The sequence below is a fragment of the Pieris brassicae genome, chromosome 8 (genome assembly GCF_905147105.1).
Source record: "Pieris brassicae chromosome 8, ilPieBrab1.1, whole genome shotgun sequence".
NCBI lineage: Eukaryota > Metazoa > Arthropoda > Insecta > Lepidoptera > Pieridae > Pieris > Pieris brassicae.
Window position 1 is genome coordinate 9,350,686 of NC_059672.1, and position 25,751 is coordinate 9,376,436.

Genomic DNA, 25,751 nt, shown 5'->3' on the forward strand with positions numbered 1-25,751 from the left:
GTATACTCCTCCCTCAATAGGCTGCGATGACTGCACTTTATGGGCGTCCCGTTTGTCCCTTATTATAAATTAGGAAAAACAGATACTCCACGTAATCTTGATCCGCGACTGGGCTCGTTAAAAAAATTAGGCTTTAAAAGTTTCCGACCACCATATAAAAAAAGATCTCCATTAAGTAACAAACTTAAAAAATAACCGTAGGAGACGCGCATGTTTGTAAATTGCTTTATAGGCAAGTAGGTGAGTAAGTTAACAATATTTCACAATTATATAATAATTGAGAAAGTTGAGAGTTATTTAACGCCAAGAAAATAAATAATTTTGTAAAGCGACACCGATTTTCTATGGGTTTTACTTGAGTAAAAGTGAAATTCCAGCAATTCCATTAAGCTTGTCGTCATTTGTAAGGTTATATCGTTGTTTATTGAAGAACTTACTGGACATTATTGTTACTCGTGTATTAATCCTTCCTAATATAAAAGGGATTGAAACTTATATGGCTTTCAAGAGAAGTTGGTCTTGGGAATACACACACACAGTCCGTTAAGGATCGTCAATATTTTGTTAGACTATAAGTAATATTTAAAAGATTAGTTCCTGCTTTACCTATTTTAGATTAAATTGCGGTCTGAGGCCTGATATCGTAGGTTCGATGCTTGGCTGTGCACAAATGGACTTTTTTTCGTTTGGACGAACGGTGAAGGAAAACATACTGAGAAAACCCGCAAACCTTAGACACAAAAAGTTGCCGGCGTGTGCCAAGCACAGCAGACGTATGGTGATACGCCTACTTGCCTATTAGATTGACTAATTATCATGAAAGAGATACAGAAATCTGATTGCACCGTTCTGAATTATAAAGATAAAAATAAGAATTTAAACGAGAAATTATATAATACTTTAAGAAAACACTTTTTAAACGGATAAAAGCTATGTATTATGGTCACAGTGACCACGCACGCTGTAAAGCACTCGAAACGTCGATAAAAATTATGTAAATACTTATAAGTTTATAATAATAATACATAGATTCAATCCGTTTAAAAAGTGTTTTCTTAATGTGTAAAATCCATGTTAACAAAAGACAATACTATATATAATACTTGCCAACTTGCGTGTCGCGGGGCTTGCCTCTTTATATCTTCGTAGCTTATACATCTAGTACAACGGAAGAATAATCTTATTGTCTTGTCAAAAAGTTTTAAACAGAATATTGGCTGTCATTATTTTCTGAAAATTTACTTATCACGGCGTATCTTGTGCTGACGCTACTTGACAGTCGGTACAAACTTTTTAATGTATTCTCAACACGCTTAAACAAGGAAACTTTTCAAATAAATCTGATTCTGAAAGATTCCTTTGATAAAATTTTATAACCTTTTAAAATTGAAAGGATTTTAAACAACTTTGCCGTAATAGAGTCCGAGTACCAATTACTTGGCAAAATTTTAACGATTCATTTTTATTGAAACGAATTACAATTTAAAAGAGATTTTCACGAGTTTAAGTAAAACGAAGATAAATACAGAAAATCATGGTAACATTTCTAGTTCGTTAAAATTTCACAGGTAAATTGACAATGATAAGTTACTATAGGTTACATTTAGATTTGAATAAGATCGTCTGGCTTTTAACTTAACCATATTTTAAAAGTCTGTTCAGCATAATAAGATTTATTTTATTTTACTTATTTAGGCCCCAGGTCGGGAACACATTTCTTTGGTAATTAAACACTGATGAACCATACTTAATTTAATCAATGAAACAGCGCCGACTTGCAGATGATGTATGTCTACAAACCATATTCTGTTTATGGACTTTAAACATATTCGGAAGAGATTACAGCGAGCCTTATATACAAATGGTGATAAAAGCTGTTTGCTTCTTACAGGTACATCCACATGCATCCGATATCAAAAATGATTTGCACTTACAACCTCAGACCGTGTCAAAGATAATCATGGATATAGACGAGAAGGTATCAGGTCCTGGTGGTGCGTCTCAGAAGAACTGGACGCACCTCAACACCAGCGATGAGTTGCCCTTAGACATGCGTTTCAACCATGGCCATATGGTCTCAATTACGGTGTACAGTGTGCTGATGATGGTATCAGCCACTGGCAACTTGACAGTGTTATCGCAGCTTGTTAAGAGAAGAAGAGCTGGTAGAGCTAGCAGGCTGGATGTCCTGCTGATGCATTTGGCTGTTGCCGACCTTATGGTACGTTTTAATTGATTATGTGAAATTTTAAAATATATCCTATTTATATCATACACCTTTTTAATAATGAATAATTTAACAACAGCTTCCGATCGTCTATTGGTTCGACTTTAGTAAAAAACGAGGGCAATTTTTTATATTATTTACTATGATTATATAACATTTTTAATCGAATAAACGTAATGTTAGTAACACTATACTATCATTAGGTCCAGGTTTAATAATAACGTTGTCTCTGTCTAACATATATCCATGATCACCCTCGAGATAAATTATACCTATCATTTTAATTTTTTTTAACACAAAGCCCTAATCAAAAAGTTAATTTATATAGTCGGTAACCATAAACTGGACGTCTGCAGGTAACATTCCTCATGATGCCACTGGAGATTGCGTGGGCTGGCACCGTGCAGTGGCTTGCTGGAGACATCATGTGTCGCTTCATGATGTTTACGAGGACATTTGGGCTGTACCTCTCCAGTTTCGTACTTATATGTATCGCTATTGATAGGTAAGACTAAATATTGTGATTTGTTTACGCAACTATCATACAAATAGCGTTGGCCTAGTGGCTTTCTTGAATAATTCTCAACTCGATCCCCAGCTGTGTATTCATGGACATTCTGTTTATGTGTGTATATAACACTCGATCGTACGGTGAAGAAAAACATCGAGGAAATAAAAGTCGACGGCTAGCAGAAATCTGAGGCCCAAACCTTAAATGTTGCAGCTCCACTGGTTTTATAATGTTTTCTGGTTTATATACTAAAAATATAATATAAGTATATAAATTAAGTTAGTGAGTCGTTAGTATAAAGTGCTATACAGTGAGTGAAAAAGAAATAGAATACAATAACAGAATGTCTTCCCTTTAGAGACTGTAAGTAGTGTTATAGGATACTTTCTTATGTTAAAATCGTTATAAGTATACTAGGTTAGACTTTAATTAATAAATTACTCATTAGTCTAGATTATAATGTTACATGATGTCGTAGTAAAGACACATGTACGATTAAAAAAATAGTTGGTGAGAAGATTCACACAACAAAAATATTTTCTAAAACGTGTTTATATGCCGAATTGAAATAAAAGATCTTTTATAGATAGATATTCATAGTAAATATAAATATAACGTAATACGTAACTCTCTAAGTGGTTTGCAAGTGAGTCAGTACATTTACAAAATATTATAATGGATCAATCCGTCATTCGAACAGGAGTTATAGTCGGGGTCAACACGAGAATATAAGTATGAATTATTGCGCCGGAATTTAGCTTCGCCAGTTCAGCTGAGCAAATGCCTTGGAAAAGTAAATACCAATTATCTTCATAAAATTTTCCTTAGATAAAGAACAAATCTTCTACGTTGAATTAATTCCAAGATGTGTGCTTTCTTTGTTCACTTTATTGTTAATTTTCAGAAATTATTTTAAGCATATATTCTGCATTTTTGTTTATATATGTTCGTATACAGGAAGTATCACACTCAGGTCTTCACTTCTCGCCAAAAGTACCTAATCGATTTTAAATTAATTTAAGTATACTATTTACATGTGAGTTAATGTACATATTATTTGCTTTTAGCCTTTTAAAAGCAGTTGCAGAATCTTATCAGAAAGTTAATATCCATATATTATATTATGTCGTCTCTTATTTATAGATACTATGCCATTCTAAAGCCTCTGAATGTAACATGGGAAGCTCGGGTGCGACGAGCCCTACTCATCGCCTGGGTATGCGCAGGATTAGCCAGCCTGCCACAAAGTTTTATATTTCATTTAGAGGAACACCCTGATGTCAAAGGGTAAGTTTGCTGTTCACAAATGGACGTTATGTCCAGAGGCATATTTTGGGCAAGATTGTTTGGAAAAGTTATATTTCAAAATCTCATTTAAGGGTACGCGTCAGGTCATCAGGTCTTTATAATTCTTAATAAATAGAAAACCTGATATATTTATGATAATAGAATATTATAATTAATATTACATTTCATGCCTATTTTTATATGGCAAATTATGCGGTGTTTTTTTTCAATAATTAATCAATCTTTCTTTACAAATAAACGGATTATTATTATTCTTGTTTTTACGTTTACTATGATTCACACTAGTCTGGTAGACTGGAAGAATGTGTTATAACATCAATCAATAGTGTAAGTAATAGTAGGTATTTTGTAATTTTCCAGGTATTACCAATGTGTGACATATGGATCTCTTCCAACAGAACGCCATGAGTTTGCCTACTTTCTTCTTAACATGGCACTAATGTATGTTGCTCCTCTTGTTTTTACTCTGTACTGTTCTTCGGCCGCTTTATTGGAGATCATTCGCAGGGCTAACACTGCTAATGGTAGGTAAATTGCGTAAATAAGACTTCTTTAACGAAACGCGACTTCACGGTGTAAACGTATAGTAGATATAAGGATGTATTGTAAAGCACTAAAAAGCTATATTAATAATGTTAATTTTTATTAAATAAGTTTTATAGAAATGTGTACTTAATGTTAAATAGCAATGGACAATATTATTTAGTTACCTCGCGATACGAATTGTTGTGTACTAACAGCCGAACTCCGAGAAGTTTATTAAACATTTACAATTACTTTAGTTTAGTCAACTAAATCTCTCTTTTTTAAATCTGGCTATTGATAAAATTGAGAATAAAAAAGTTTTGCAACGCTTCATGAATCAAACAATAATTACGCAGCCATTGAATTTCGTAGTTTTACTAGCCGTTGCATTAATACAATAGTAAAATGGACGTGGAATGGAATAAATTTTACTAAGACAATTTTCAAAACATATTTCCTTTCCGTCCCTATTTTTTTTAATTTTTGCGGCTTTTGAAAAGCTTTTAAATATATTAGTAATATATAGTACGTAAATGTGGACCTTCTTGAATAAAAAGAGCCATTAGCGAACAAAAGTAAAGAATCCATACCCATACTAAGCACCAACTTCGTAAACCTCAAAGAATATCAATAAATCAATTTTTAGACAAGCGTCTGGTAACGATAATAACGAAATTGAATATAGGGACGTGCTCGGAAATCGCGAGCAAATGTACACTTTTATTATATACTCGTACCTTATATATATTAATATGTACATTAGTTTACAATTTTTATTTTCCGTAACATCGTGTTGACAGTGCCAAAAATACAGATTAAATTCTACATAAACAAAATATTTTATGGGCTGGGTGTGAGAAAATAAAAAAAAACTACAGCGCCAACTTCTGTTAGATCAAGCACAATCAAAGAAACGCGCCGTCTTTTGTCTTATGTGCACGAAACACGTAAAGCTATCAAAATATTACTTATATATAATTCTGATTGATTCTTTACTTCTATTTCCTCACTTAAATGTTTCAGATAAAATGCGACGCAGCGGTGTTGGCATTCTTGGAAGAGCCAGAGCGCGCACTCTCAAGATGTCGGTTACAATCGTACTTGTGTTCTTCACTTGTTGGTCGCCTTACTACTGCTATTGCTTGTGGTTGGTACTTTTAACTCCACCACTGATTTACTTTATTTAGGTTCACAACAGAAGTGATTATTTAATTTTTTGTTCTTTTTTTAGGTATTGGATAGATAAGGACATAGTAAACCACCTGGATCCAGCATTCCAGAAAGCCATGTGGTTATTTTCCTGTACAAATTCGTGCGCGAACCCTATTGTCTATGGTGTGTTTAACAGAAACCGATGGAGTTGGCGAAGTGGCCCTGTGAGTAATCCTAATGCTATTTGCCTGTCACTTTAGAGATATGTAAGTAAGAACCCGGCTTCTCTCATTTAATTAATTGAACTCACCGACTGCGACGCAAATTCAGCCACTGAAGTGGTTAACAATTATTATCACTTTTAAACACAAACTTTCTGAAAGTTACACACGCGATACATTCACTTAATATAATTGAGAAATATTGTTATTTTCAGCATGCCCGTAATCGAGGTGGTTGCATGAGACGAGGTTCTAGATTCCCTCACGGTGACTCTATGGAAATATCTGCAGCTACTCTCGCCAGAGCTCGATGCTCACTGCATAGCCGGCGAGACTCCGCGCGGAGTTTTGTGATACCAAACGGCCCTCAGAAACATATAAATAATAATAACCAGATAAATGGCATTGTTTAAAGTTTAAACTATATACAGAGTGTAAATATACCATTGAAAACTTATATAATTAAAAAAAATGGTTATCTATAAAGTCGGTTTACGGACGATAGTTTAACGTTACAACGTCATAACAAATTGTTGATGATATGATTGCATTATGACTAAAATTGAATCATTTTTATTGAATTATCACTATTCTGTATGGATACAAAGGAGTGAATCGGGACGCAGTCGCAGACGGACAAAGGACTCATAGGCCAATCGTATGGGAGGAGATAGATACGGCGCAAGCGTACAATCCGCGTAATGGGACAATGAGTCAGGCTTTTTCATGCAGTCGTTGTTCATGGATTTATTAGAAGTTGTCACGTCAAAAGATTGAATAGAAAGTAAAACAAAATCATCTTAAAATGTATTTTAACAAAAATAAACTCATGTCCTCTTGTGAACGCAGAACGCATTCGTTTGGCTTTCGCTAAGTTTTGCTTTTCGAAAACAGTTTAAGTACACTCTGTATCGTTCTCGGCAATTCTCTAATTCCAAAACTTGTCAACTTATTTGCCGGGAATTTAACATCACGAAGCAACCAATTAACTTGTACTAAGTAGCATGCTTTTGTCAGTAATACAAAATATAAGTTATTGTAAATAGATAGTCTTTACACACTTCAAACATGAATGTAAATAAACAATATGATTGGAGAGCTTTAAAGTACATGTTGTGGAACAAGTCTCTGATAAATATATTATAAGTTTCGTGTATATATGTTATACCAATGTGCCTTTTTAGTAATTTAAAAGGCCTATGTATATAAACGAATGTTAAGAATAATGTCAGAAAATAGGATATTAATGTTACTTTTTTGATTTTCTTGACTAAATCAGATCAAGTTCAAGCTTCCAATACACTATAACTTCTACTTTTTAGATATTTAACAAAGAGTTCCAATATCGCAAGACAGAAGTTATTTAGTAAATAAAACATACTATATACAAATAACAATCAATGTTAACAATCACCATAGATACAAGAAGCTAAATATTTTTCATTATTTTGGCTATGCTTTTAACTTTTGTAGCTGTATCAAAAATTATATTTTTTAATCAGCCGTTAAAGACAACTTATTTAATGGCTAATTATGGCTGACATGTTGAGTCTATAATTTTATGAATACATTTTATCTACTCTAATAACAATAATAAGACCAATAATACTCAATACATTCCTATAAAATGAGATACATTTTTATGTAACAGACTGAGAAACTTCCAAGAAAGTGAAAAGTAGTAATTAAGTATAACTGTTAGTTAAGTTTATTTAAGTTTAGTAACTATGTTTTAAACGGCTGTGAGGCTATAAAGGTTATAAATCGTAAAAATATTTTACAGTTTAGTTTAAATAAAACTAATTTTAAAAAATTGTTTTCATTTATATCTCCACATTTTATAACTTTACTTTACGTCATCCGCACGCACGCGTTTATTGTGTTCTCTCAGTTTCAAAATGTCTAGACGTAGTTGCTTCAGTTATGGGGAAGAAAGGGTGGATGTATCTTCATAAAGGTTGCTTTGCTTGGAAATAAATATGGCCTATAAAGAAATGAAGCATAAGACTTCTCTCGTACAAACAGGCTGGTTTATACATTTTAGAAGTGTCCTATCAAATTCTAAATTTATTTTAGTTAATAAAACTTCATATGAAGTGAAATGGAGAAATGCTGCCTGAAACGTAATTCGTAATGAATTACATTAATTTTAAATTAATTTACATTAAAAAAAAGTGGTTTCCCAAATGTATGCCCAAGTGTCTCATTGATTTCGGTGTATTTAACTTTCATAGTTGCAATTGCAAATTTAACGATTTAATTATAATGTTTTTATAAGTTAATTTTGTTATTTTAATAAATTTTACTATAACAACATTGTCGTGTCTAATATCTGTTGCAATATATATTGTCACTACTTTAAAATGCATTTACCACCAAAAACGGTTCGGTGGCCGTCGATACACAATTTTATACTAGAATAATAAGTCCTGAGTACAAACCTCGTTACAATATCTTCTTACCAGGAAGAAAGGCACTCAATATTATCAGCCGTAAGGATTTGGAGAAATTCTATTAGATTGGCATCGAAGAGAGGTTAGACTGATGCTAATACCTTGCCCCACGATAGTTTTAGTTTAGTTTTTAAATGCTTTCGTGCAGAGCTCCTTCGAATATTTTAGCGGGAGTCGACAATATAGCCACTGGTCTATATTCCTACAGCGTCTTTTCTATATGATTTTCCAGCAATCTAGATGGTAACCGTTGTGGTAACTAAATTATTCTGTATCCTCTGTTCACAACATTCAAACGCAAGCTTTATTCAATGTAATGCGTGCCCTACAAGCAGTCAAATCACGGAACTCATTCGGAGAATTAGTACATTTATATTTCTTGTGTAATTTTGCTTTTAGCTGCAGGTCATTTATAATTTCCTTAGTATTATACCATTCAGGATAGCAATATTTACGATAACTACTGTATCTGTAGCTTTCTAGAACCCAATTAATAATGATCTCATTAAAAATACTATAAAAAGCATTTAAGTCCTCACGGGTCCTCTGGGTCACGCGTATCAAAAACAGCACTCCAATCGGTGAATTGGTTTATTTTCACTTACGGTATGCTTCCTTGTGGGCTATGCAGACAGTGCGATGCGGTCTAATGAGAGTTGTGCCTCCAACAGCAGTGGGTGATATGAATACACCAGTAAATTCACAACCCGTCTCTCATTCCCGACGAGCACAAAATTTGATCCAGCTGTCTGCCATCACAATTACACACCCGGCTTATTTGAATGAAAGAACCCAATGATATCAACGTGGATCAGTATTCGTTTGAATTAGTTTGCGCATCAGTTCACTTAAATGATAAATTTTTATTCCTATGTTGTGTGGTGTTTTTACCGACGAATACAGAATATAATACGTTATTTAATTGTTGAATTGTTGTGTGTTAAATGTAATAATGTTCAACATATTAGGGGATTTCAACTTATATTCAAGTAATGTAAACAATATTTTGAATGTTTTTGTCGTTCTTTGACATAAACCAGCCTGTTTGTACGTGAGAAGTCCTATGCTTCATTGGCCATATTTATTTCCACGCAAAGCAACCTTTATGTCTCCCAAAGAATTTGATACAAACAATTATTGTTTATTTGCCATGTGCGTTGAGAATTAAGCCATAGACGCAGCGCAGATTACATATTGAGTCTCGTTATTACTTTATCTAGTCTAGCCAAGGGGTTTGAATATACAGACTCCATTAATCTTAAAATAAAAGACTTAGAATTCATATAACTATTTATTAATAAACATTAACAATAAAACACCATATATTGCACCGATATATCTGCATTCATTACTCAACATTGATAATTTAATCAACATAATTGTGCTAAGCACAACTTACCGTAATGGTGAACAAAATGAATCTCCGAAATGGACTAGATTTATATTAAAACATTATTGTATTTAAAATACATAAAATATTGATTTCGACACAAAATTAAACATCGCACGTAGAAAACATAACACGTTTATACATTATCATGTTATGTATATAAAAAAATCATATTTTCTGCGGTAATTTGACAAATGACGAACATAAGAGCCATAATTGCAATTTGGATAGGTAGTACATATGTAACCTTCTTGGTGCGTTTCGTTGGCGATAAAAATACTGGCTGGTTTGGAAAAAGTAAATTGTTGCGGGTTGTGTCTTACGTAACCGCATTAGCATTACCACAAGAATATACAATTTATTCCTCATTAATTCTCGGAAATTATAATGAAACCGATTAGTTAAATCTAAGCTATACTATATGTTTTCACTGTGCGGTATTTTCCTATTCTAGATTAAACCTAATAATTATGATTATACATATATCTTTTTACGTTCCGGGAAATAATATCCGGGCTAATATAAAATGGAATGCAACTGCAAATTTGAATTACTAGTCTAATTTACAGCTAGTATTTGGTACTGTATACACAATACTTAGTAAATAAAATGTACTTACCAGGCGCACAAATAAATACATTCACACAAAGATAAGTGAATATACTAGTAGAATTATTCACAAGTCGGAATATGGAAAAATAATTTGTCATATGAAAATAGACTTTAGCATATTTAGAGTTGAAAATCTCATACAATCAATTGTACTACATCTAAATTCTAATAATACTTGACCTTAAATCAATTAACAAAATTAAGAGCCGATAATTAAACAATAGTTTTTATGATATGTTCTTACTTGAAAATAATTAATAAAACTGGTATCGAAAACAGCATTAGTAAAAAATAAACGATTCCATTAAAATAATATTTCTGTGAATATATCCGGACTACCTATTGTGATCAACATCGAGGCGTAACATCGGGCCAAGTAAAAATATCTATGTATGTAATATTGGCGGGAACTAAACAAATTCTCATTTAGTTTTAAACACTGTAACACACTATAATATTAATATTTTGGTATTCTCAATTTGAAGTCATAAAATAATATTTTAACTATTTTTAGCTACATTGAATAATAAGTGACTACTTAAGGGACCTAATATTTTTCCTTGCATAACAGTGTTTATTAAATCGCCAATATTCTGCTCTTTTGATGATACTTAAATTAGTTTTAACCAAGTTCTGGGTATATCTGGCTAACCCGTTTTTTAACATATATTTATTTTCCTTTGGCCATTATGTTGTGAAAAATCACTATGGACGTTACAGAAAGCTTATTAATGTTCGCCCTTTTCAAGATCGCTGAGCTCGTGCCCGGGTCCTTCCCTTTCGCTTTGTGCACGGCATTTTTCTATGTCTGCTTGAGATAGTGACGTTACAATAATAGCGCCCAAAGCGTCGCATACCACGTTGATTGTAGTTCGGAATCGATCTCTGTAATTAAGGGAGATTTGTTTATAGAACTACGTTCGTTGCATCTTTGCAGCGGCGATATGGATGTAACTTCTTTTTAATTATTATAAATTATACAAAGCAAGTGATGATATTAATTTAACAAATATTTGATGTTCTATAAAAATAACCTGAACTTCAATATTAGTTGAACTGAGACAGACTATATTAATTTAACTTGAATTAAACCTAGAAGCTACAGTGTTTAATTATTTAAAATTTACTTACAATAGCCAATCAACTGCAAAAATAAGTGAGATGTCTTCAGCTGGTAGGCCAACAGTATCCAACACCATCACCATGGTAACGAGGCCTGCCTGCGGGATTCCAGCTGCGCCTATACTAGCTGCTGTTGCCGTTATACTACAAAATACATTCACATTTTGTTTAAAAAACTAAACCCTTTTCAACTTCCCTTTTAGTTTTTATGAAAGTCATTCCCATATCTTTTTGAAATAGGTGCAGATACTTTGGACTAAGGACCGTTTTCTTAATTCACCTAAAGAAATTACTTCAATACGAAGGCAAAACACACTGATTATTCTTTAGTATACCTTTGATGCTCTTGAACAGCTCTTAATAAGTTTACACACGTTTATACCAAGACTTTCTTTTTGGTTGTGCTTTAAAATATTATCTATGATTGCTGGTCTGTGCCTTTTAATCCATACATTTAATATAATGAAAAAAAAATGTTTATAATATGACACGTACCTGACGGCTACAATCTTGCCGAATGACATATCGATTTTCCTAAGTTGTGCGATAAATATTGCAGCGACGGCCTCATACAGCGCCGTGCCATCCATGTTAATAGTGGCTCCGATAGGTATCACGAAGCGCGTGATGCGAGGGTCCAGACCCATATCATCACAGCAGCCTATCGTTATTGGCATTGTTGCTGAACTGAAAATATTCAAGAATGAATTATTTCGTCAGTATTAGCGAAAAAAAACTTGTCGATAAATTCAAAACACTCGTTTAACTTAAGATACTCGTCTATTATAATGAAAAATAATACTTTATTAACAATCCTAGTGCTTGGAAAAGAATTCAACTCTAACTTGAAAATGTATTATTTATAATCAGAAAAAATTAACCTGGCTGAGATTCTTGTTTTGTCATACTCTATATTCTTGAATTTTTCGTTCAACTTGACATTCACAAATGATGATTAAGTAAATAACATACTTAACATGTTGCCATGACTTTGAATGGATTGTCAGGCTCTGCGGCCTTGTTATATATATTTACCTTGAAAAATCTAGTTTTGAAACACTACAGACAAGTTAAGCCACGGGTTCAACTTCCATAACTAGTTTTATTTATTTGAAATAAAACTTTTAAGACGACCTATGTCCTTAAATTTAAATTGTACATAGTTTTAATTAAACTATAATAGAAGTGAAATGTTTTTAATTAAATTTTACTTATATAAAAAATACCTTGATGCAGTTCCAAACGCAGTGGCCATAACCTGTCCCATCTTCGCAATATATCTGCAAGGCAGCTTTTTTGTGGCTAACACGAAGAGAATACTCAAGGTCCCAAAACCGTGAAGGAAGAGACCGAGTAACACCGTCATAAAGTAGAGGCCAAGTCTCCCCACGAGATCAGAGAATGACTCGATTTCCATGATCTTCGCTGTGACAAGGAAGAACACTCCGAGAGGTGAGAGCCTGTAAATATAATCTACTGTCAAAGTTCTGAAAGTCAAGGAATTCTGTGAAATGTGAGATTCAAAATCTGAGGTAAGGACTTCTAAAAGTACAGAAGCGTATGTTAATTTATCCCTTTTATAAACATTATATATGAAAGCCCGTGAAACATAGAGATTTATCCACGTGAAGTATTGAATCGGCACAAATGAAGGCTCGCATTGAGAATTGAAAAGGTGACTGCCACGCGTCATGCCATGGGGTATCCCATTGGGGTTCTGGGACTGCAAATAGTATGAATACGAAAAAGAACAGACAGCTCTATTATAAGCTACAGTTTCAAAATTATCAAATCGTCCATATCATTATAGAAACAATATATAAACCAATAATAACTTTATTTACATTAACAGTCGTAGGTTCTGATTAAGGATGAGCGATTAATGATTATTACCAAATAACCCATCCGGTAATTATCATCATGGCCTCCGAGAGTGTATGGAAGAAATTTTGCAACGGTCGACTCTGCTCGCCCATTTTACCAAGAGTGATGCCCAGCACTATACTGAACGCCACCAGACCTAAGACATTACTGCCTTTCTGGTAGTAATTCTCTATTTTGTATGTTTCCAGTTGACCTGAAAAAAAAAACAAATATATATAATAAAAGGACCAAAGTGACTTAGGAAGATTATTTAATAGATTTCTTTTAAAAATGGTATTGTCAATCACTTTCGCCAGTTATTGATTACAAAAAATCTAATTAAGGTTTAAATAATAAAGATTTTATTTCTAAAATATCACTTTCATGAGAAAACTTACAGTATCGCTTACCCCGGGGAACAAAGTCGTAAAAGTAAAATCTATTTTTTTTATCGGAAAAATATAAGAAGGATTATTACTAAGATACTAAGTACATTATATATACAATTATATATCAAATCAAGGCTTATTATTTCCTTTTCGACGATTTAAACATATTTGTTATGTTTTTAGGGCAAATAGTTAAAAAGTAACTAATGTATATTATAGTAATTCATCTATGTAATTAGACTGAAGAGCAAAAGTGTTTATGATTATTTCACTAATTTAACATAATTACAAACGACACAATAACCGCACATTACGACGGCACATTTTGGTGAAAGTTTAGAACTTTTCAACACTCTTTTCGCCGAAATATAACCTTGGTGAAACAGGGATATAGTATTACCACGCTTTATTTTTTTTAAGTTAATGAGCCTATAAACTTTTATAATTCTGTGGTAGAAACACAATCTAAACTAAAGCTATATTTATGGTTGTTGCGATCAATTTCAGGGGACGTAAAATTGGGTAAATCTCGTTTTCGATTTTTTATAGTAGTTTTTGCAAAAATGACATCAAAATACAATACAGTTATCACACATCACAGAAACAAACAAAACTTTTGACTTAGTTTCCCGAGGCTAGCGAAATGTACCTATTTTATGCGAACTAGTTATAGACTTAGTAGGTACCCTATTCCAGAATAATTTGACATTAATGCTATTACATGCTACATGTAGAACAGTATGTGTCTGTCAATTATTAAACGTTTAAAAAACCGTAGATTTCGTTACAACACATAGCATTCATTAAAAGCCTCCACATTTCTCAAGAAAATGCTGCTGAAAAGGATTAAATAATCGAATGTTATTATAACTTATTATTGGTTTGATCTTGACTTAATTAAAAGCACTTACCTTTAATTGCTCTCGTGTCATTCACATCGTAGGTGAGCTTCGTACGGTATGAGGCTATGGTGGCTTCAACTATGTTTTCGGGGAAAACGTTTCTAAAAATAAAGCAAATTAAATTCGCATTTAACAGTGAACGCTGAGATGATATTATGATTATTTATGTATATTGTTATGTATGTTGTCTGATCATTCACAAATTAAACTTACATCGAGTTAAACTAATGAATAACAACCATTGAATGAAATGACCAAAAATATAAGCAATCTTTAATGGACTATTAAGACTTTTTATTATTATTATTTCTATTTATAATTAATTGCTTCGAGATGTCATCTTAAGCATCGTGTGCTATAGTTTGCAACTATATATTTTGTTAAAAATAAGTCCTTGATGATTGAAAAGGGTGGTTATAACATGGCAATTTCAAGGAAAAACCCCTTTTTTAATAGAGCAGGAGGCAGGAGGCTGGCCTGATGTTATACCACTGCCCATAGACACTCTCAACGCCACATTCTCGCGAGTTTGTTTCCTATCTTTTAAGAACCTTTACGCTCTTTTCTTTAAGGACTTAGGGTCCTTCGTTGAATTACTTCGGAAATAATTCAGTAGGCACCACATGGTGGTGTGTGGCAAACCTGCTTCTTGGAGGCTAATTTAGCCTCATATTCCGATGCTGGATGTGGCTTTAAGAAAAGAGTCTTCCACGAAAGCCATACTGATAATGACTAATCAGCTAAATAGACATATTTTAGGCAGGCGTGACTTACGACCTTAGCCTATCGCATTCACCGAGTAAGGTGCTGAAAAACATATCTTTAATATCTACAACAATTTTAGACGGTATGTTAATACGAGTATTGTTCGAGTTGTATTCATCAATCATTATGACAATGAACATTTCTAATAGATTATAAACGTGTAGGGCCACTATTACTATAGTAATAAAGGAATCAGCGCCTAGACGCAAGTTCGAAGGGCAAATCTTTTAAACGCACTTGGTCACACACGATGAATGGCCTGAGGTCCCTTCCGGTTATATTAAGATAAACTACTCTACACAAACGAAGATACTGTCTTTATACAAGAACAACCTCGCGGCATTTGTATTATGTTCCTAAGATACTTACAAGTTTTTCGATTTTAGATTAATCTATGTCTCATTGCAGAATACAATCGTTTTCAAGCTGTTATTTCTTTAAAACAGTGAAGCAATAATAGATTTCACTAACAGTTACTGCCGGTATAATGATGCATTTTATAACATGGCATGTGTAAGGAATTAAAATCGTTAACAATCATTGGACACAGACGGCTGATCACCTAATTGTTGTAAGAGGTAGCGCCACTGGTTTCATGTTAAACGTGCGATAAAAGCAACAAAAAATGATAGTTAATTTTTTTTATTACTTAAGAATATGCATTAGATGACGAATATTCCAAATAATTACTTAAACGAACCTTATCTTAAGTAATACAAATCTATGGCCTTAAATAATATCAGCTACAACCGCATAAAAAAAATTCTTAGTCTTTTTTTGTCAATTGTTAATTTTGATTTCACTGTAACTAGGTCTGTGTCCGACTATGTATACTTTAGATGGTTACATTAAAATTTAATAAAAAAAATTAGGATTTTATAATACTTTAAGAGCAATCACGATTTACGACCGCACTATAAATATGAAGCCTAAAATATCCCTAGAGACTGTGAGGCAAATTGGTGCAGGTCGTCATCCAATAAAGATCCCCTAGAGGCTAATCTTAAACTTGTTGTCACATGACGACTTACTAACACAATAAACTGACAACATAAATAATGCATGCCTCTGGATTTCCTATTAATAGACTCGCTACATCTACCGGTTTTCGCGAAAATACACCTTAAGAGTCACAAGGATAAGGTTACTTCTATATTACTACAGTCAAAATCTGTTATATTTACATTATGTTACATTGAATTGACGATGACGTTGTTATTAAGTACCTAATACAATAGAATTCAGCCGGGACCTTTGATTTTGGTCAATATAACCGGTATGTTGTTCTAAACGATGTCGTCGTAAACGGATTTGACTGTAAAATGTATATATATAAGGATATATACTAAAGAAATTCAAGAAGAAAGTGCTGTTTCACAAATCAATGAAAACGATGGCAAAATTTCATGATTTAGGCCTCGAATTCCTTCCGCATCCAGCGTATTATCCAAATTTGGCAGCTACTTTTTCCTGTTCTCAGACCTCAAGAGAATGTTCGCTTAACTGGAATTTGCTGATGAAGCGGCAATCGCCGAAACTGATGCCAATTTAGAGGCTAAAGACAAATCGTACTATAGAAATGGTATCGGACAATTTTATGACAGCTATAATAATCATTGTATTGATCTCTATATTGATTTTTTTTTCAAATTGTATAGCAAAAGATTTTATGTTAGCCTGGGAACTTTTCAGCCCAACTATTATATATAAGATTAAAAAATATTGTTTTTATTTATAGTTTTTTGTGAACCATCACAAACACATTCGTTTTTGAAATTTCCTTACAGGATTTCTCAATTAAAATATTTATTAATTGTGAACAAAAACGTCTCTAACTGACCAAAACAATCTTATAAAAGAAATATAAATTATTTTGTATTAGAATACATAAACGTAGAATTCTTTTTGATTTAATTATTAAAATGTATACACAATTTGAAATAGGAACAAATGGTAAATAGATTGAGTATGAAATTTCATCTGGTCAATTGACGAGTTTAAATGAGGATTATACGCGAGTCGATTTACTTGCATATGTAATCTTAGAATTAACAATGTTTTTCACATTGATAAGTAGATTTTTTTATAGAACTGGGGGCAACGGGCTGGAGGCTCATCTGATGTTAAGTGACACCGCCGCCTATCGACACTTAACACCGAGGGCTCGCAAGTGCGCTCTTTTCTTGATGGACGGGTCCATCATGTCGAATTGGCTCGGAAATACTTCAGTGGGCTGCAGGTATTAGTCCGAACAACGCCTCTGTTTTTTTTTATAAAATACGGGGCAATCGGGCAGGAGGCTCACCTGATGTTAAGTGATACCCCCCCCCCCCCCCCATGGACACTCTCAATGCCAGTGGGCTCGCGAGTGCGTTGCCGGCACTATCAAAGAATACTATTCTGATTATAAAGTAATTAGTAATAGCCATAAATACCGTATTAAATCAAGAATACTGTCAGACGTCAATGTATCCTTAGAAATAACTTTTGTGGTAGCAGGTAAAGAATCAGGGTCTTGACCAGGTTTGATGGTGGTAACGAGCGCTATTCCTAGCACCACTGCACAGAATGTCGTTGTCATGTAGTAGATAATCGCCCGCAGACCAACTCTGGAACGTTAAAAAGTAGAATTCTATAAGCTTCTTTAGAGCTGATAAATTATGCGGTGAACTCTCTTGATGAATTGTTATTTGTTAATGCAATGCAAAGCAATTTACAATGTCCCAGAATCCCAAGTCCAGACTTATACTCAAATGCAAAAAGTATGTGGATGTAAAATCTATGCAAACACAACTTACTTGCCCGATAGGCTAAGATCCAACGACCCTATAGCTGACACAATCGATGAAACCAGCAAAGGTACGATCAGGCATTTCAACATCCTGAGAAACAGCTCTCCAGGGTATTGGAAGTACATAACCTCTCGTCGTGTCCATTCATACCCAGTAGCTCTCAACCCCCAACCAAGAAGAGTTCCAGCCACAACTCCAATGATTGTCAGTAATGTAAGAAGGTTCTCCCGGAGGAAGGAGACCACGCCCTCTCTTCTTATCTGGAGCGGCATCTTTGACACCGGTTCTGTAAATAAAAGTCATGTTATGCTACTTTCATCAATGTAAAGAAATATTTAATTGAGATCCAATATTGGCAGTGTAGTCGTATAATGATGTATATGCGATGAACAGTCTTACTGAATTGGGCGTCAATTAAAATATATCTAATAGTGGATCATTCGATCCACTATTAGATTAGCTATAGTTACACACTTATATTAGCTATAGTCATATATTTTAACAAGTGTGTAACTCCGACACGAAATTTTCCGGCTACGTTGACGATTAAGGTAAGGAAGGAAAGAGGATATAGAAAATTACGTTTCATTAGAGAATGTGTGTTCATTTTATAATAATAAAATGTAATATAATAACAATAATAAGAGTTTAAGCATATATTAATAATCAAAAACATCGCAGCTATAAAATCTATCTTCTACTAGTAATAACTCTACCGTTCTATGGCTTCTGTTAATGTTTCAGTCATTTTGGAGCCAACAGACATCGCTAAAGCCGACGGATAGCGGCTGGATGGGATGACTTTGATCCCTTGGAGAATGGGACAAGCTTAGGTATGAGATGCTACTTGTGTGGACACATTAGTCCCGTCTCACCTCCCTAGTCTGGCGCGGTCGCAGAGCAAGTGTAAATTAATAAACGGCTCGAATATGAGAGTCTTTCCTACAACTTTAACAATATTGTTCCCTTTGTAGTAGACTAGGCTGGACTCTTGGGCCCTGGTGTACAAGTGCACATTCGCTGATTAAAGATTTAAGTAGGAGCATGGTAGGTAGTGACCGGTGACCAGAGACTGATGCTTTCGTCGCTCAACGAATAAAAGTATCGCAAACCGGGAAACAGCTGCCAGCGTTAAAGGTACACAGAGCCACAGAAACCAAACTTTTTAATAGGTTGGGGAAAAAGTTTCCACGCATTTTTTTAAGAAAATTCACAACATTTTTTAATATAACCTATATATACATTTAACTAAAGCATGTAGGTACCATTTTGTTCGATAACTTTTTGCCATCTTGTTGGTAGGGACATGATCCAATTGCTATAGAAATTTTGGGGCTTCTGATGAAGATAATAATAAACACAGTTTTCGCCACAGTCTGTAAAGTCTGACCGGCCCTTCACCACGACCTTTTTCGCACGTTGTTGTGGTATGTGATCCACTTTTCATCAACATTTATCAGCTTCTTCAAAAATGGTTTGGTTTATTACATCGAAATAATTAATCACAATTGACTACACGATTCATTAGGTTTATTTCAGTGAGCTCGTGGCGTACCCAAATATCGAGCGTTTACCCAGTTTTTTTCTGTTTTGTGGGCAATTCCCAGTTCTTCGGCTACGTTGTAACGACTGATACTCCGATCTTACTCCACTTTTTCAAAAATGGCATAAATTTTATCCGTAATAGAGCGATCAGAGCGACGTTCATCTTTGACATCAAAATTTTCGGATTGAAAACGCTTAAAACAAATTTGTGCTACTCTCACAGACACTGCACTACGACCATAAACATCTCAAATTTTTTCGCGGCTCACGTTGCATTTCTACCGTTTTAGTAGTACAATTTTAAAGTGTATCGAATTTCCTTTTTAGATCTTAACAGTACGAAAAATAAGTAAAAATCACACATTTTCCTAATTTGAATTTGGAATTCTTTTAATGATACCAAAACCAGCCAGATACAAATAGTATAGCCAAAGAGGTTTTATTACGAGTTCATATATACTATAATGCGAAATGCGATTTTTCATTATTGTTATTACTCTGTCGGCTAAGAATATTGCAAATACTGTATATTATAAAATACTCTCTTGTCTCAACAATATCAATAATAGAAAACCCTGTTACATGATATTATGATGATGCACTTGACAAGTATGTGACCTGTAGTGACTCTAGCACAATTAATAATTATAGCTCGGCAGTTGGAAAATTGCCCACTACCTGACATTAAAACATTATGTTTTGATAATAGTACATTGATGCCAATGTTAGACGACGACGAAAAAGATTAATTAGACAAGAAATTTAACAGTTTGAGACTATTGAAACAAAGATTTAACAAAATACAGTATTTTTCATAATATACGTATAGCAAGTTTTATATAATTTACGTGGAATGGACGGCTCTGGCTGACTTGATGCTTAATACATTTCATTACCATTAAATTATTACCATGGTTGGCACATGATACTATAAAACAATTATTGAAGTACATCAATTTTTATAATTTTTAGTTTCTTACAATTTACAAATAATAATCCTTAATTTTATTTCAAGGTATAAGATGGGTTTTTAGATAGATTTTCAAATGAAATAACTGTAGGTCTATTATGTGGTTGGGTTAGAAGTAATGGTTAAAACCATTACTCCTTAATTGCCGACATAAATATTCTTTTTGGTAGTCCAAAAGTCTCTTGAGCTGAAAATACACCAATGTATTGCTCAAATACACCAGCTAAATAAAGTTCACGGAAAAACGCTTACTTTCATCAGACGCACTCAGGGGTGCCAGTACAAATCTTGCCAAATTGGCAAAGTTGCACAAAATTTACTATCCATTAACAACACGTGGGAGTCTCCCCGTGCGGATGCCGGCGCGGATATCTTATTTAGTGTAACCGATCGCTCCCCTCGGTCACACGCACACCAATCTAGTCCATAGTCACCTGGCTGGAAGTGTACACTCGATGTTGCCAGCGATTAGCACTCCCGAAATATGGGTCAGTGGTAATGACCTTGATTTAATTTATTAAATTTTCTTACTACATTGTTAATCGGTAAAATTGTTGTGTTAATGTTTCAGATTTTACATAATCATAAGTATTGGATGCTTACTGTCATACAGAGAATTAAATTCATTATTTTTGGACTTTAGGACTGTTTTAAATTATCCATAAATCTAAAAACAATGGATGTTTTCAAATACTAATATAATAACTGCACCTAAATTCTTAATAGTCACCTAGTTACTTAAGGTAACTGCCGAGCAGTTTTGATTACGGAGAAATATTTTAGATTTCAAAAATAGACATTTCATTTTGTTCGAGAGTTAGCATGAACCAATGTCTAGATCTGGTACCAAAAGGCTTTCATTTCATAATCTCTACTTGTTCCGTTTCTTAAGACCCATCGACCTACATAAGGGATTAGATGAATACAATAAAACATTAACAATATAATACTTTGAAAATCTTTGTCATCCAGCTAAAATTATTTTTCTTTAATCTACGAAATTCATATCTGTAAACAGTAAAAACTATATTTTAAACAATTTTAGTAAATAAGTTGTTTATTAAAAAGAAATCACAGATTTAATTTAATAATGAGAAAAATATCGGTGTTTGATGGCATATCTTTTGATTGCAAAACGTTGTTTTTATTTTTTTTAACTATAGACTATATAACTCACTCTGTGTCTACACGATTAGCTCCTAAACTCGAACTTTTCATATTAATTTTTCCAGCATATTTCTCCTCTATAAACATTACTCGTCATATCTACGGGATCCATGTACCTTCTACCTATGTGCCTACCTTGTGCAAATAATATTACGTTTATAAAGGATGTATATGGGAAGTTAAGTTAACTCACTTGTTTATTCTAATAAACCAGAGTCCAAGTGATTTAGGAGATCATGAGCATTATCATTATATAAATTACCTAAGGTATTGCTTTTTGGTCAATCAAGGAGCAAAATTCAATAATATTGATTTAAATATACAAAAGGCGAGGGGATGGTATGGGAATTTAAACACTATAGGGCTACATACACTATATAATGCAAATAATTTTTAATGAAACAATATATTCTAATATATAATAAATTAACTAATTAATTATGATTGATTCAAATATTGAAAATTGGGTTTTAGAAACTTCTCTGCTCTATTTTAAAGTTGGCATTAATTCGTACATTCGTATGTATTTTTTACTCATTTACCCTTATTTAGAAAGTAAACTAAACTTTAATTGTATATATAATTATTTAGGACAATTATCATGGCTAAACTTAAACATTCCATTACAGATAAACAAATCTATTAAGAAATGTTAAAAAAAATATACTTGAATAGAGTCTAAAAATTAAAGGATAGAACAGTATAAACCATTTGCTTAGCAACAATTACAGACGTCGTTGCTAAGTCCCGAATAAGTTAATAACCTCTTGACAAAGCTCGTACTAGCACTATACATGAACAAATGATAATAAAGCATGGCAAATGTAATTTGTACAACGAGCACTTCCGTCCTAGGCGACGCGAAATATCTCTGTATAATATTATGTGTTTTATTCAGTAATTTCTAATTAATTGTCTCCTCTATATAATAATGTGGAATACGTATTAACTATTGTAGTAAAAAGATTTAACAGAATTTTAAATGTATATTGAAATATCCTAGTAAAAAAAATTTTTTTTAGTTAAAGAAATAACGTTCTTTAAAAATTTTTTAATCCTAATTGTCCTTTGTTTAATCCTAATCCTCAATCATAAAAAGATAAATGTAATATATTTTGATTTGTAAAATAAATTCTTAGTGAATTATAAAACTAATAATTATTATACAAACACAAATTAAATTTACATGTTTACGACCATAAGATATAATAAATATGGCCTAGAAACGTGCATTTATAAATCATCATCAAAACTTCCAACCTCGTCAAACTATAACCATATATAAAAGTTTATATATGATAAGTAGATAAATATAGGTGACTATTTATGTCAAGTAGATTTATCCTGCAAATCATATATCCGCCATGATTCGGAACAAGTCTATCAGGCTATGTTTTGAAGTGACACGTGAAGAAGGGTTTCCGTCGGCTAATTTGTTAAGGTATTCTTGAGCTGTGTTTGCTCAGTCAATCAATGTAAATAATCTTAATGTCTATGGAAAATTGGAATTATTCCGATTTGTAGGTAGCATATTTATAATTATTTATATATAATATCCGAACACAAAGTTACGCTAAAAACACTGAAAATTATTAACGTATTGCGTAATTACGTGAAATAATGAAAAAAAAAACAATGTACAGTTATGATATAATCGGTTAATGTTAGAAATAATTCAATACATTTATAAAAAGGCGCATAACCTCCGCCTTTTTTGATGTGTAATTTTATATACATATATTTCTGTCTATACTTAGATTTTTATACTGTCGTATATTTGAAGGGCGGCGGTTTACTGTATGATACGATATTTTTCAGACTAGTTTTTTACATTCTTATTCATAAGCCCTACAAAAAATAATTCCTTGCTTAGTTCTTCTCAGAACTTAATTACGCGTATGTCAGACAGGTATTGGCACGTATGTTATATTATGTGTTATGTCGTCTTATCATACAAATATAGGAAGTACTCGCATCGTGATTTTTATATTTTATCTTCACATTAACCTTTAAAAATATTAAAATTAACCAACAGTGCATATTTGTACACGAGTATCGTACTGTTATAAAATAAAAACAATGACAGAAAGGGAGTTTAATACTTTATAGATTTTGTACTATTTAGAGCTCATGTCTGGGTAAAACCTCTTGATAAAAGAATTGCACAGAAGATTTGAAGATTATTCAGTACCTATGGGTAAGTTTTCTGGGATCTTGACCAAACTTAACTTTCGGTGCGTTTAGTTTATATGTGATATATAAAATATGTAGTTGCCTAAAAGAGATCGCTCGAAAGTGATAAGGCCGCCAGTTGCTCTCCTTTTGATTTAATTATTTCAATTTTACTATATTTGGGTATACTTGTAACGATGTTAATATATATTTTAATAAAATATGTGTATTTAATTATATTATATATGAATTTATCTATGAACAAGAGCACTAAAATTCTTGCAATATAACTCAGAAAAATATAAGTAAAAACTACGTTGTACAGCACATTACTCCCGCAAAAATCTCTTGATTCACTACAATCGACAGGTGTCGATTGACTTCCGATTTAACATTCTAGCTTCTGATATTATCTAGATGCCAATTAAGGAAAATGTACTTACAAAACAGTAGTAAATCTTCTAAATGCACTCGTATTGCATATATCACGTTAATAACACAAAATGTTCACTGCATTAGTTCGCGCTAATTTTTTTTCACCGCGTGCGCTTCCTCCGGCAGTCGGGAGTTGACTGATGCCAATTTGATCCTGATCCTGGAGGTACAGACTTTAGGGAGTGACGATTGATCTGCGATCCCTCCGATATGGAACTCTCAACGCACTCTTAACAATTTTGACGCATGCTGAGAGTTTTTGTTGCAAAACAACCGGAAATCCGGCTAAAGATTAAAACGCGTTGCGTGGAGAATGGATATATAATGCATTTATTATTTAGTTTGCTATACAAAATCATTTAAGACGTTCTCCAACAACATATTATTATATATATAGTCAATCTGTTTGTTTTATTTTTGTTATTACTATATCATGAAACAACCCTGCAAACGGGTATTCGAACTCCGGCTGTGCCACCACCAGTTTACCAATTAACGCTGGCATCAGTCACTCGGTGGAGTAAAACTTCGTAATGAAATCGGAATTTAAGATCCTGAAATGTACAGATTTGTGCTTAATACGCATTTTCATGCCTAAAACTAACCAATAAATCATAAACAAATGTGCCGGTGCGACACAAAAATATCAGTGAAATAAATATGTCTAACTTATGGCAGTGACGAGAATTTTCTAATCGTATCATTTGATGCCTGCCACTTGACACTTTTACATCCGAATTACCAACTGCTACTTAACGGAAGCATATTTAATATCCTGCCTTTTCTATTTAAAAACTACTAGTTATGTAATGGCAATGTAACTTTACAAAATATGGACTAACAAACCACGAATGCATAGCATGAGTTGTCGTAGTGTTTCGTAGTCATCGGCTGGTCCACATCCGGTCGTAGCACGTCTTCACTTTGTGGTTACAGCGTAACCGTAGAACTTGTTAATTAATTACTATTGGTATTGTTTTACCTATAAGTATCATTTTCATTATATTCAATAAGTAACCATTCAACCAAGTAAATAACATATAATGATACAGAAAAACATGTCACGAGGAAATTAAATATTCTACGAGTATTGCTTGTTTCGAAAGTAAAATTTGACTATATATATAATATTTAATTTCCTCGTGACATGTTTTTCTGTATCATTATATGTTATTTACTTGGTTGAATGGTTTCTATCTTACAAACATTGTGTAAAACAAAAAACTTGGC

General features: G+C 33.1%; 2 protein-coding genes across 2 annotated transcripts in view; one reads left to right on the plus strand and one right to left on the minus strand.

The window, feature by feature from the left end:
- LOC123713087 (adipokinetic hormone/corazonin-related peptide receptor variant I) overlaps positions 1 to 7,749 on the plus strand; it is a 41,332-nt gene extending 33,583 nt beyond the window's left edge. The window contains exons 2-8 of the mRNA XM_045666586.1: positions 1,892 to 2,221; positions 2,584 to 2,732; positions 3,882 to 4,025; positions 4,407 to 4,570; positions 5,595 to 5,718; positions 5,803 to 5,947; positions 6,160 to 7,749. Coding sequence (XP_045522542.1) covers positions 1,961 to 2,221; positions 2,584 to 2,732; positions 3,882 to 4,025; positions 4,407 to 4,570; positions 5,595 to 5,718; positions 5,803 to 5,947; positions 6,160 to 6,357 — 1,185 coding nt within the window. The 5' untranslated portion in view covers positions 1,892 to 1,960 and the 3' untranslated portion in view covers positions 6,358 to 7,749. The remainder of the gene's footprint in view (positions 1 to 1,891; positions 2,222 to 2,583; positions 2,733 to 3,881; positions 4,026 to 4,406; positions 4,571 to 5,594; positions 5,719 to 5,802; positions 5,948 to 6,159) is intronic.
- Positions 7,750 to 9,674: 1,925 nt separating this feature from the next.
- LOC123713478 (excitatory amino acid transporter 3) lies at positions 9,675 to 24,721 on the minus strand. Its single transcript, XM_045667159.1, has 9 exons — positions 24,530 to 24,721; positions 18,239 to 18,518; positions 17,876 to 18,049; positions 14,685 to 14,776; positions 13,415 to 13,598; positions 12,748 to 12,981; positions 12,017 to 12,208; positions 11,531 to 11,665; positions 9,675 to 11,284 (listed from the first exon to the last, which is right to left on the minus strand). The coding sequence occupies exons 2-9, from the start codon at positions 18,502 to 18,504 to the stop codon at positions 11,128 to 11,130; spliced, it is 1,434 nt and encodes a 477-aa protein (XP_045523115.1). The 5' UTR covers positions 18,505 to 18,518; positions 24,530 to 24,721; the 3' UTR covers positions 9,675 to 11,127.
- Positions 24,722 to 25,751: the final 1,030 nt, after the last annotated feature.